General features: G+C 45.8%; 1 protein-coding gene across 1 annotated transcript; it reads left to right on the forward strand.

Moving 5' to 3' along the window:
- The first annotated feature begins 3,428 nt into the window (after window positions 1–3,428).
- RESP18 (regulated endocrine specific protein 18) lies at window positions 3,429–8,401 on the forward strand. The gene is made up of 6 exons (XM_003784922.1): window positions 3,429–3,534; window positions 5,143–5,247; window positions 6,200–6,320; window positions 6,554–6,604; window positions 6,712–6,799; window positions 8,351–8,401. The coding sequence occupies exons 1-6, from the start codon at window positions 3,429–3,431 to the stop codon at window positions 8,399–8,401; spliced, it is 522 nt and encodes a 173-aa protein (XP_003784970.1).
- Window positions 8,402–12,466: the final 4,065 nt, after the last annotated feature.

Genomic DNA, 12,466 nt, shown 5'->3' on the forward strand with positions numbered 1-12,466 from the left:
TGGCTCAAGTGGCTAAGGCGCCAGCCACATACACTTAAGGTGCCAGGTTCGAATCCAGCCTGGGCCTGCCAAACAAAAATGATGGCTGCATCCAAAAAATAGCCGGGCATTGTGGCAGGCACCTGTGGTCCCAGCTACTTGGAAGGCTGAGGCAGGAGACTCACTTGAGCCCAGGAGTTGGAGGTTGCTGTCAAAAAAAAAAAAAAGAAAGAAAGAAAGAAAGAAAAAAAATCCCAGAAAACCACCCCTTAGTATAAGTACCATATTTCAGGACTGGAAGCTACAGGCTGGAATTAATAGTAGAACTTAAATACTCCTGCCCTACCCAGGATTCCACAAGATCAAGGTTTTCTGCTAAAAAATTATCTGCCAGAACAAACTCAGTATCTTTTAAAGGATGATAATTTAATTCAGAGCCTTTGTAGTGTATAGCCTGAAATGTCCAGTATAAGACCCAAAAGTTGGCAAAGAAGCAGGAAAATGAAAATCACAAGAGAAGATAGTCATTAGACGTAGACCCAAAGATATTGGCAGATAAGGAAATTGTAATAAAACTTTCCCAAAGAAACTCCACAGCCAAATGCTTAAAAAAAAGAAGGAATATTAATCATACACAAACTTTCAGAGCATGAAGAAAGGAGTGCTTTCTGACTAATTTTATGAGGCCCGCATAACCAAGCTTTGAAAAGAAAATGGAAGATCTTAATGAATTTGTGTGAGCATTTTTAAGAACATGAAAAGCATTAGCCATAAAAAGATAAAATTAATAAATTGAACTTCATCAAAAATAAAACATTTTCCTCTTTGAAAACCACTATTAAGAAGACCAAAATGGGCAGCACCTGTAGCTCAGTGGGTAGGGTGCCGGCCACATACACCGAGGCTGCTGGGTTCGAACCCAGGCACAGGCCAGCTAAAACAACAATGACAACTGCAACAACAATAAAATACCCGGGCGTTGTGGCAAGCGCCTGTAGTCCCAGCTACTTGGGAGGCTGGGGCAAGAGAATAGCTTAAGCCCAAAAGTTTGAGGTTTCTGTCAGCTATGATGCTAAGCCTTCTACCCAAGGCTACAGCTTGAGACTCTGTCTCAAAAAAAAAAAAAAAAGAGGACCAAAATGAAATGCTCAGAGTCAGAAAATACTCACAAACCATTTATCTGACAAGTAGTTGTATCCACTAGTATTAGAAAATTATGTCAATTAGAGCATCATCATAAATATTTTCAGATGTTTGTTAGTTTCTGATTGCCACCGTAAAAAATTGCCTCAAATGTACTGGCTTAAAAGAACACAAATTTATCTTATGGTTCTTTAAGTCAGAAGTCTAAAGTCAAGGTGTTAGCAGGGCTGTGTTCCCTCTGGATGCCTAATGAGAGAATCTATTTGCTTGCCCTTTTCAGCTTACAGAGGATGTCTGCATTCCTTGGCTTGTGACACCTTCCTTGGATCACTTTAACCTCTTGCAAAATACTATCACCTTCCTGCTTACCTCTTATAAGGACTTTTGCGATTACATTGAACCCAAGTGGGTAATTAAGGATAATTTCCCTATCTAAAGTTAATCACCTTCTGGCTCGGTGAGGTGGCTAACATCTGTAATCCCAGAACTCCAAGGAGGCCAAGGTGGATGGATTGCTTGAATTCAGGAGTTTGAGAGCAGCCTGAGCAGAATAAGACTCTATCTCTACTAAAAATAGAAAAACCGGCTCAGTGCCTGTGGCTCAGCAGCTAGGGCGCCAACTACGTACACCAGAGCTGGTGTGTTCGAATTCAGCCCAGGCCTGCCAAACAACAATGATAACTACAACCAAAAAATAGCCAGGTGTTGTGATGGGTGCCTGTAGTCTCAGCCACCTGGGAGGCTGAGGCAAGAGAATAGCTTAAACCCAAGAGTTTGAGGTTGCTGTGAGCTGTGACACTACAGCACCCTACACAGGGCAACATAGTGAGACTGTCTCAAAAAAAAAATAGAAAAAGCTGGCTGGACATTGTGGTGGGTGCCTGTATTCCTAGCTGCTGGGGAGTCTGAGGCAAGAGTATTGCTCAAGCCCAATAATTTGAGGTTGATATGAGCTGTGATGCCACAGCACTCTACCAAGGGAGACAGAATAATATCTGTCTCAAAAACTTAAATTAAAGTTAATCACCTTCTAAGATTGATCACACTTGCAAAGTTCCTCTTGCCATGTAAACAAACATGTTCATGGCTCAGTGCCTGTGGCTTAAGTGGCTAAGGCGCCAGCCACATACACCTAAGGTGGTGGGTTCGAATCCAGCTCAGGCCCGCCAAACAACAATGATGGCTGCAACCAAAAAATAGCCGGGTGTTGTGGCAGGTGCCTGTAGTCCCAGCTACTTGGGAGGTTGAGGCAGGAGAATTGCTTGAGCCCAGGAGTTGAAGGTTGCTGTGAGCTGTGATGCCACCGCTCTCTACCCAGGATGATAGCTTGAGGCTCTGCCTCAAAAAAAAAAAAAAGAAAGAAAGAAATATATTCATAATTTCTGGAGATTAGGACATAGACATCTTTGGGAGGTCATTATTCAGGCTATCACAGATGTCACAATGGTTTTATGGTTAGGTAGGAAACTCATTCTGAGAGATGCATATTGAATTATTTAGGAGTGAAATATGATACTAAATTTTAAATACTTCAGTAAGAAAAAGGAGTTATGATAAAAATCCTAATTAAATCTGGGTAATATAAGTGTTAATCAGAATCTTCTCTTTTTAATATATGAAAATTTTTAATAAAAGTATTAAACTTAATGAAAAACTACTGAAATGCCAATCTATGGCTTGGAAAACTCACAAAGTAGCTTATAAGTACACAAGAATTCAAGCAAGAGATCAGCTAGTTGACTAGTTAGCACAACAGATGGACTTTTTCAAAAGAGCCCTGTGGTTTGGGCCAGGGTGACAGCAGTGGATGTGGAGAAAAGTGGATGGATGTGCGAAATATTTTACGTGTCGAATCCATACGATTGTTAATGATTTTTAGGGGAGCGAGAGTAAAGTGAGTGTCAAGGATAATAAAAATTCATTTTATTAAGTGCCTACTTTTCATATTTAATTTTCACGACACAGTTTGTGAGGTAGGTGCAATTTGCACCAATATCTTATACGCAATCCGTTTCTCCCCCACCTTGGAACAGGGAGTAGAAGCGGTGGTCCTTGGGCCCAGCTTATGTCAAAAAGGGACAGGGTCAGGAATCCAAGAGGTGTAGACTGGGGAGAGGCGGGAGGAGGACCTGGGAGTTGGGTAGGCGTCAGCAGGGCCCCTAGTGATTGGTGGAGCTGCGGAGCAGGGTTATGCAAATCTTGCCCCGCTAGCAGGTGGGCAGCTGCAGCCTCTCTCCGCCGTTGCTGCTGCGGTCGCTACCTTCACTGAGGCTTGGGCAGGCGGCGAGCGCGCGGAGCTGAGGAAGATGCTGCATCTGTTCTGGCCTGGGGGCTCCTGGGGACTCCGGATGCTTGTTTGCTTCCTGCAGCTGAACAGTCGCCCGGGGTGCTGCAGCGACATTACTGCCCACGGTCAGATGGAAAACTGGATGGGTGTGTGTGGGGGGGTGGGCTGCAGGCAGTATCAGAGTGATCCTGAGAGAAGCGGGTCGGGGGGTTTCAAGATTAGGAAACTCAGGAGGAAAGACGTTTGCTTGGGGTTCTGAGAAGAGATACATGTAGGAAGTATCTCGCAGAAAGAGGTGTAGGCTTGGGATGGGTCTCAGCATGGGGGGGTTCGCACCTAAGTGTAGTGGGCTCAGGGGGAGATTGGGGATTGGGGACTTGGGAGGAGCTGGGAAGACAAATAGGCAGGGGGAGGTATAAGCGATCTATGCGGCCACAGGAGAAGCAAAGACGCCCCCAAAGGCCAGGAAAGAGATGATGACCAGGGCGGAGTAGTCTGCAGGGGAGCAGGAGCCCGGCTCCACGGGCATCAGGGTCTTGGCTCCGGGGAGCAGAGAAGAGCCAGGGCTTTGTTGTAAGCCCAGAGTCTGACGGTTGTGGTCCAATTTCCAATAAGAAAGGGAAAGCTAAGCCAGGCTAAAATACGATGGAGCGGTAATGGAGTCATCGTTCTTCCTTCCCCTACCCATTGCGCCAACCTGGGGGGATCCCGCGGACTCGCATCGAACATTCAGAAACGCACTGCGCAGACTCGAGAATTACTGCGCAGTGCGAGTGGAAAAGAGAGCGCAAACTCCCAGTCTGACACCCAACATCCCCTCCGATTCTTGGGTTTAGTAGAGGCCAATGCAGAAGATTCGCGAAGAACTGTGGGAGGAGGTGGGTGGGAGGAGAATCGCCAAGGCTCCTGGAGACGCGTCTCCCACAATACAGCCCTGCGCCATCGTCACTCCAGGCGTCCGCATCCTCTCAGCACCACGGACAGAGCCAGCAGCTCTTTCCCAGCAGTCCTGGAAGCGCAGTCTCAGAGAAACAGCCCTCCTTCCCAAAACTGTTTCTTCTCTGCAGGATGCTGGAGGCTCCACTACCTCTAATGGCCAGGACATTGTTGTTAGACATCTGTTTTCTTGGGTAGGAAAATTCCCTTAAGACCTGTCTAGAATGACTCATGGTAATTCCACTGTGGAAAAAAGAGACTGTCCTCCCGCCCTATTCCATCCGGTGTGTGTATCACTCAGGATTATCTTCCCTGGCTCCGGTCCTACCCCTATGCGCAGTTGAGCAAACTGTGGCTTTAGGAGAATACAGATCCTCAAGCCTACATATACCAATACTTTCTCTTTCTAAGGATTCCAGGCCACTTCCTTAACCACTCCAGGCTTCAAAGCCTTCCCTAAAATGCAGCTCACCGGCTTCCACATGCCCCACCAAGCCACCTGATTATCCTTTGCTCACCTGAACCTCCACAGGCTGTTCTTTGCTTGCAAGCTTGGTTCTGACCTGGAAGTTAGTACCAAGGGTGAAGAAGGTTTGGGGGCTGAAGAACATGGCAGGTGGTGATGGAGGAAGGGAAAAATGAAAGAAGGAGGACTGGCAGAGGGTGAAGGGGCCTAGCGCGGGAAACAGAGATAAGGAGATCAAGGAGCGACAGACAGTACAAGGAAGCTGATTTTTTGACTGGAATTTGGAAGGTTGCTGTACAAGCACCTTGCTGACACTATTATTTGCCCATAGATGGTCAGGACCAAGTGGGAGTGGGGCAGTTCTGGTCCCTCCAAGGACTTACCACCCCAGTCTTCCAGAATTTACAAGTCATACTCCAGCAGATTGTACCCCAGGGTAAGTAAAAGCTGGAGAACAGAGGTTGGGGCCTGATCAAATAATGGGCAGACAGTGAGGGGCTTATGTGACCCCAGGACGGTTTTACTTAAAACTTTCTTGTCACAGTCACCTCATGGAGATGGTAGTGAGACAGGAGCAGGGCTGGGTCTAGATGAGTGGGATACTTGCACATGAATGTCCTGGAAGAGCTTAGCGGAGGCTTCTACAAGAAGCCCCTGGAAGAGGCCAGCATCTAACTCCTGAGTTTTTCCAAAGCCAGGACTTCTTCAATTCTCAGCCAGGAGAACACACACACACACTTTTGCCTCTGAGTAGGAAGCAGAGAAAATTGTCTGACAGAAGGAATGAAAGGAAGTACACTGAGGAGAGTACACTGGTGACAGATGGCCAACCCTGTTTTTAGAGCACAGTTTCATGAATGGGAGAGGGGAAACAGGAAATTTGCCTTGAGTGTATATCATTACAACCAATGCCTAATATGTGCATAGTGCCTTAGGCCAGTGATTCTTAAAGTGTTTCCCTGGACCAGTAGCATCAGCATCACCAGGGAACTTGTTAGAAATTCTAATTCTTGAGCTTCACTCCAGACCTACTGTGTAAGAAACACTGTGTGTGGGAAACAGAAATCTGTTTTAACAAGCCAAGCAGGAGATTCTAATGCACACTGAAGTTTGATAATCACTGCCTTGCAGTTTCCTGCGCACTCTTTACCTGCCTAAACTCACTTAATCCTCACAATAGCATCAAAGGGATTAGCAAAGAGACTATAATCATAATCCTAAATGAATATTACATGCTAGGCACTGAACTAGGCAATTTTTGTACATGGTCTCATTTGTCTCTCTGCAAAGTGTGATCCTAATATGTACTTGAAAGAGAGATCATTTTGGTCCCTAGGCTGGGTCAGAGTGTCACAGATGTCAACTCGCATTATCCTTTCATCCTGCAGGTCTTTTCTGGAAGAATGACATCACTCAAGATATATTCCCCCAAATGGAGCACTTCAACCCCCAAAATCCATGCCTGAGGGATGAGAAGGCAGCTTTCCCCACTAAACTCACTAGGGGGAAGTGAGTGAGGCCTGTGGTTGGCTCATGCAGTTGGGTGGACAGACAGGGGAGGAAAGGAATGGGTATTAAAACTGCAGGTAGGAGCTGCCAGGAGCACTATGAGGAGACTAACTCAGAGGTCCTGTCTGGCACCAGCAAGGAACAATTCTGAGATCCATTATCAATGTCTGAAAAGGGAAGGGAGGTGAGTTTTAGCAAACCTAGGTCCTGTTTGTCATCTCTGTCTCTTCTAGGGGCAAACAAAAGGAGAAAATTCGACTCCTTTTCCCTAAGGTGAGACCCATGTGTCCTCTCAAGAATTGTGAAGCCTTCACTTTTTATCCTACTGTTTCCCTCTGGGGTCCTCTCACCCTTTCCTGCTTTCTTGATTCCTGCTTCCTTCTTCACAGAGCCCTGTGGCCAAGGTGAACAAAGATCAGTGCTTTACCTCCAGAGTGGTTTCTAAGGCTCTGAAGCGAGAAGTGGCCAACCCTGTCAAGGTGAGGATCTCGCTTCTCCTAGGGAGGTTGGAATCACCAAGGAGCTGTTTGAATGAAGGAGACAGGGAAGAAGGGAATGGGTGTTGGGGTGATAATGGGTAAGCTGAAGAAAGAATGTTTCCTTTCCCAATCAAAGAGCACCCCACTTTCCCATATCATTCATGGGTACCCATATGAGAAGTGCTGAGAGCCTCTAAGGAAGAAATGATCTATATGATCATGCACAAAACACTGAATTTAAAATAGGCAGAGAAAGCTGCAGAGTTTCCAAAGTTAGATAAAATATTCTCCTTTTCCTCATATACTTCCTTGTATATGCTCTACTGTATAAGATAACAAGTGATAGCAAGGTCCCCTGCGATAAATGGAATGGGATACACAGCCCAGAGGCCCTCATATTCAGCCTTCCCCTTGCCTGGGTAAGTCACCAGAGCAAGGCTTTGAGGCATCTCCTTGGGATCTTTGAACTCTTCAGAATCCACTTTGGAAGCCACCTATCTGGTACTACCACCTATATTTATAGATGAGAAACTGAGGCCCAGGTTGGTCATGGGTCTCACTCAAGGCTGCATGACAGGTTCATGGCAAAGCCAAGCCTTGACCCTGGTATCTGATTTCCAGCTCTTTCTCCTGCACAACTTGTGCCTTTCTTTTCAAGGACTGCAGTAGGGATTGGACTGTTGCAAACATCACATCCCTCCACATTGAAAAAAGGTCCTTTTGCAGGGGTATTAAGACCTCAATTATAAGAAGGTGGCAGCCAGAGGAAGATATAAAGGAAAGGCATCCCGGGCAGAAAGCATTGCAACTACAATTGCCCTGAGACAAGACTACCACAGCATGTTAGAGGAGAGACAGAAAAGTCAGTGGCAGAAAATAAGATTGGAAAAGTAGGCCTAAGACTGACCATACAGGGCTCATGGATGATCATGGCAAAAGTTTCAGATTTTATTCTAAGAGCAGTGGGAAGTTAACCAGGAAATGTTAAGGAAGGGAATGTCACAATGTGATAGATGATTTTAACAGGCCACCCTAGTGATGTTGGGAGACCAAGTTGGCTTGGATTCAGGTGGTGGCAGGAAGCTGAGAAGCCCAGCTGGCTGTTCATGACATGTAAGGGCAGCCTGCACCATAGGGAGTCCTGGCTCCTTATCCTCTCCAGGTTCCTAGTTCCATAATCTGGCAGCTGCACATCTTAAACCTAGATCGGTTGCTGAGCAATGGAATCAGAGCTAAGTGACAAAGACCTACCTGTGGGGGACTAGTTGCCCTGGTGCTTCAGAGAAAGCAAACAAGGAACAGCAATTCTTCTCCAGGCCTTGGCCTAAAGGCAAATCATCAGGGGAGGAGGACCTTGGAGGACCTAAAGGAAAATCATGGGGGGAGGAGACTTTGGGGGCCAAGGGTCGTGCTCTCCATAAGTGGGTGTGTCACTGTGGTGAAGGCTTTCTCAAATCAGGCTGTCACTGAAATATTTAGGAAAGGAGGGTGGAGGAGGGAGAAGCTACCTTCCCACATCCTGACTCTAAATCCCTTTTCTTCTTCTTTTAGGGCTTCTTTGGGCCATTTCCCACTGCGGAACGAAATCTTGTTGCCGACTGAGGCTTAAGTGAACCCTCGCTGCCCCAATGCCCTCCCCATTCCCCTTCAGAGGGGCAGTCCTTGGATGACCCAAATCTCAATCATTAAAGTAGACTTTCATGAAAACACTGTCTGTGACCTTGCCTTGAGGCAGGATGGGCGGTGTTTGAGCTTGGCCAGAGTCCGCAAAGGGAGAGAAGCAGGACCAGAGTAAGGGGCAAGGATGAAGAGGGCACAGGTTTCTGATGGAAGGCCAGTTTTTCCCTTGTTTTCCTTACATTGACCATTTCTGAAATGGGGAAAGTGAGAGTGGGACCACAGCTGACATGGCAGCCTTCCCCACCCACGCCCCAGCCACTCTGTGTGGTCTAGTTGCCCATCCTTCATGTTATGGGGAGGTGAGTTCCATATTTGCCTAGAGTCATTTCTTTCATCCCCCGTGTCAGACAGGCTTGACCCCTACTATTTCATGCGAGTCTCCACCTCCTGCATTATGGTCCCTGCCAGGCTGCTCCATCCATCCTGCCCCCAAGAACCAACAGACCAGTGCTAAGGTCAAAGGGCAAACATATTTAACATTTTGGTGGTTCTTGCTGGTTTGCTCCTGGTAACCCAACATCTTTTAAAGGCGTGGGTAATCTGACCACCCATGCTCAGAACAAACAGACACCAGAATGCCCTATTTTCAGAGCTTTATGTTTCTCAAAGCACTTTCACACTCGTTGGGGGCTCACAGGTGTAAACAAATGGGCAGGTATCAAGATTGGGTTTCTCTAATGAATTGGGACGGGGGCCAGACCACATCTCACCCATTTAAGCAAGCCAGAGAAAGTAAGTAACTAATTGTAGATAACACAGATTCTCAGTCCTGTCGCTATGCTTACTCTCTCCCCTCTACTGTGTTCAAGGATGTAGCTAAAACCAACACTAGACCAGTTGTGTTTGTTTGTACCTGGTTCTCATCAAATTGATTAACGCCTGCCACTTGCCCACATTTCCCTCTTATACTTTTCTTTCTCATTTATCCTCAAACATTTACGTAATCCTGTGCTTTACTATGCCTGGCCTCCATGAGTATATTGTGTTCCTTCTCTCAACAACCTTTAAGAGGTCAGGGAAGTAAGCTATACATCCTACAGCTTCATCCAGGTGTTCACAGGGAGTGAATGCAGCTGCTGCCCGCCCTTTTGCCTGCAGCTGCAGTTGGACAGTTCCTGCACCCATCAACATCTTCCCACCTCAAGCCTGGGAAGCCGTGCTTCCCATTCTGCAGGTTTTTCCAATGCCAGGGGACTTGCCTACCTGTGTTCCAAATGGCCCTGAAGTGCCTAGGATTTAACATTCCCAAAGACAACCCTCAATCACTTATGAAATGAGTTTAGTACTAAAATATCCCAGATTCCCCCAGACCTTAGTGGACAATTCTGAGGAATGTTCAGTATGATTCTTCAGAGGGTCCCCAGTGAGATTCACAGTTGCCCACAGTGGTAACTGATTCAACAAATCACTTTAATTGACTTCTTTTCTTTTGCAGCCACTTTCCCTGTCCCTCATTTGTGATTTCTGGGATCATCTTTCACACAACCTACACCCAAGTTCTTGTCTCAGTGTGCTCTTGGGTCATCCTTGACTAAGCCCACAATGGGACAGACACTCTTCTAGGCCTTGAAGATACTGTTATTAACAAGTCAAAGTATCCACTGCCATGGATTTGGTGATAAGTCACCTACTAACTACTTGTCTGTGGGGGGAAAGTCCCAGCAATTCATCTGGCCCACAGAGAATTCAAGTTCTTGCTTCATCAAGCTCTTCAGAGCTGTGGTCCTTCCCCCATTCTGCCACCCTATTTCTTCCAGCAACTCATCCCTATTTGTATTTCCCAAAACATGCCCAGCCTGTTTATGTTCTGGGCCCTTGTATAGGCAGTTCCCTTTACATGGAACTCCCCCATTCGCAACACACCTTGTCAGCCTTATTCTAAATATCTAAATTCTCCTCTGTGGTCCACACCACAATCCCCTAACATCTCCTCAACCCCAGAACAAAGGTACATGGGGGAAAGAAGAAAGATGGAAAATTGGAAACATAAAACCTATAGGGATATTAAATAATCTGATAATTCTGGGGCAGAGTGGGGGGGGGAAGACGGGAGTTTTAGAAAGGAAAATAGGTTTAGTTTTTATTGATGAGGACCAGATTTTAGGATCTGGAACTTATTTGCTAAATAAGGACACACCAAAGGTTTTTTGAGCAAGAGAATGACATATTGAAAGCAATGCTTAAGAAGAATAGTTTCACTTTTCTGTATAAGAATGGGTTAGGGAAGGGGAGAAGGGTGGAAACATTTTAGAAAGACAGTTGCAATGGTGGAATGTGCCCCCACAAGGACCTGAACATGAGTGGAAGAGGGCAGATATGAGAGATATTTTGAAGATGAGTAAATAAGCATTGGCAACCATTATGTGATGAATTCTGTCCCCCTCAAATTCATATGTTGAAGCCCTAATCATCTATATCTCAGAATGTGACTTTATTTGGAAATAGAGTTGTTACAGATTTAATTATTTAAGATGAGGTCATTATGGTGGACTCTAATTTAATGTGATTGGTGTCCTTATAAAAAGGGGAGATTTGGGCTCAGCACCTGTGGCTCAAGCAGCTAAGGCACCAGCCACATACACCTGAGCTAGCGGGTTCAAATCCAGCTCAGGCAACAACAACGATGGCTGCAACCAAAAAATATCCAGGCATTGTGGGACATGCCTGTAGTCCCAGCTACATGGGAGATGGAGACAGGAGAATCACTTAAGCCCAGGGGTTGGAGGTTGCTGTGAGCTGTGATGCCACGGCACTCTACCAACAGCTTGAGGCTCTGTCTCAGAAAAAAAAAAAAAAACAGTGGGGGGGTGGAGATTTGGATGGACATGGTGGCTCACGCCTGTAATTTTTTTTTTTTATTTTTTATTTTTATTATCATTATTATTATTTTTTTTTTTTTGCAGTTTTTCTTGGCTGGGGCCAGGTTTGAACCCACCACCTCCAGTATATGGGGCCGATGCCCTACTCTTTGAGCCACAGGCACCACCCTGTAATTCTTAGCACTCTGGGAGGCTGAGGCATATGGATTGCTTGAGTTCACGAGTTTGAGACCAGCCTGAGCAAAAGAGAGACCCTATCTCTACTAAAAATAGAAAGAACTCAAGTAAGAGGATCACTTGAGCCCAAGAGTTGGAGGTTGCTGTGAGCTATGATGACACCATGGCACTCTACCTATGGTGACAGTTTGAGACTCTGCCTCAGAATAAATAAATAAATAAAATAAGGGGAGATTTGAAGACAGACATGCATAGAGGGGAGGTGATATGAAGAAATAAAGGGAGACAAAGGCCACCAACAAGGCAGGGAGAGAGGCCTGGAACAGATTCTCCCCTGCAGCCCTCAGAAGGAACCAACCCTGCCAATGCCCTGATTTCAGATTTCCACCCTCCAGAATTGCAAGGCCATAAATTTCCGTTGTTTAAGTCACCAAGTCTGTGGTACTTAGTTACAGCAGCCTTAAGTACACCAGTACAGAGGCCTGGCTTTTACCAGAGGAAGGAGACATTACCTGAATTTACAGATGTTCTGGCTGGGGGAATAAAGCCACTCACAGAATAGGGGCATATGGAAGACTGGTTGGGGAAAAGAAAATGGATTTACTCCACAAGGGTTAAAACTGGAAGCTTATTCAAAGACATCCCAATAGCGGTTTTCTCCTATCTTTCTCCTACTTCATTACTTTCCCCCTGGATGCCTTTCAACATATAACTATGCTATAATATCTCAATTTTCTCAATTTCTGCTTCTGATAATGATACTCTGGGTGATTCATACTCCTTAAGCCCTTGCTGAAAACAATTTGTCTTAGAAAGATTCCTCCCAAAGTTAAAGCTTGAAATAAGGGTTCCCTTTACATGGAACTCCCCCATTCGCAACACACCTTGTCAGCCTTATTCTAAACATCTAAATTCTCCTCTGTGGTCCACACCACAATCCCCTAACATCTCCTCAACCCCAGAACAAAGGTACATGGGGGAAAGAAGAAAG

Source organism: Otolemur garnettii, unplaced genomic scaffold (genome assembly GCF_000181295.1).
Source record: "Otolemur garnettii isolate 467f Iridium unplaced genomic scaffold, OtoGar3 scaffold00013, whole genome shotgun sequence".
Lineage (NCBI taxonomy): Eukaryota > Metazoa > Chordata > Mammalia > Primates > Galagidae > Otolemur > Otolemur garnettii.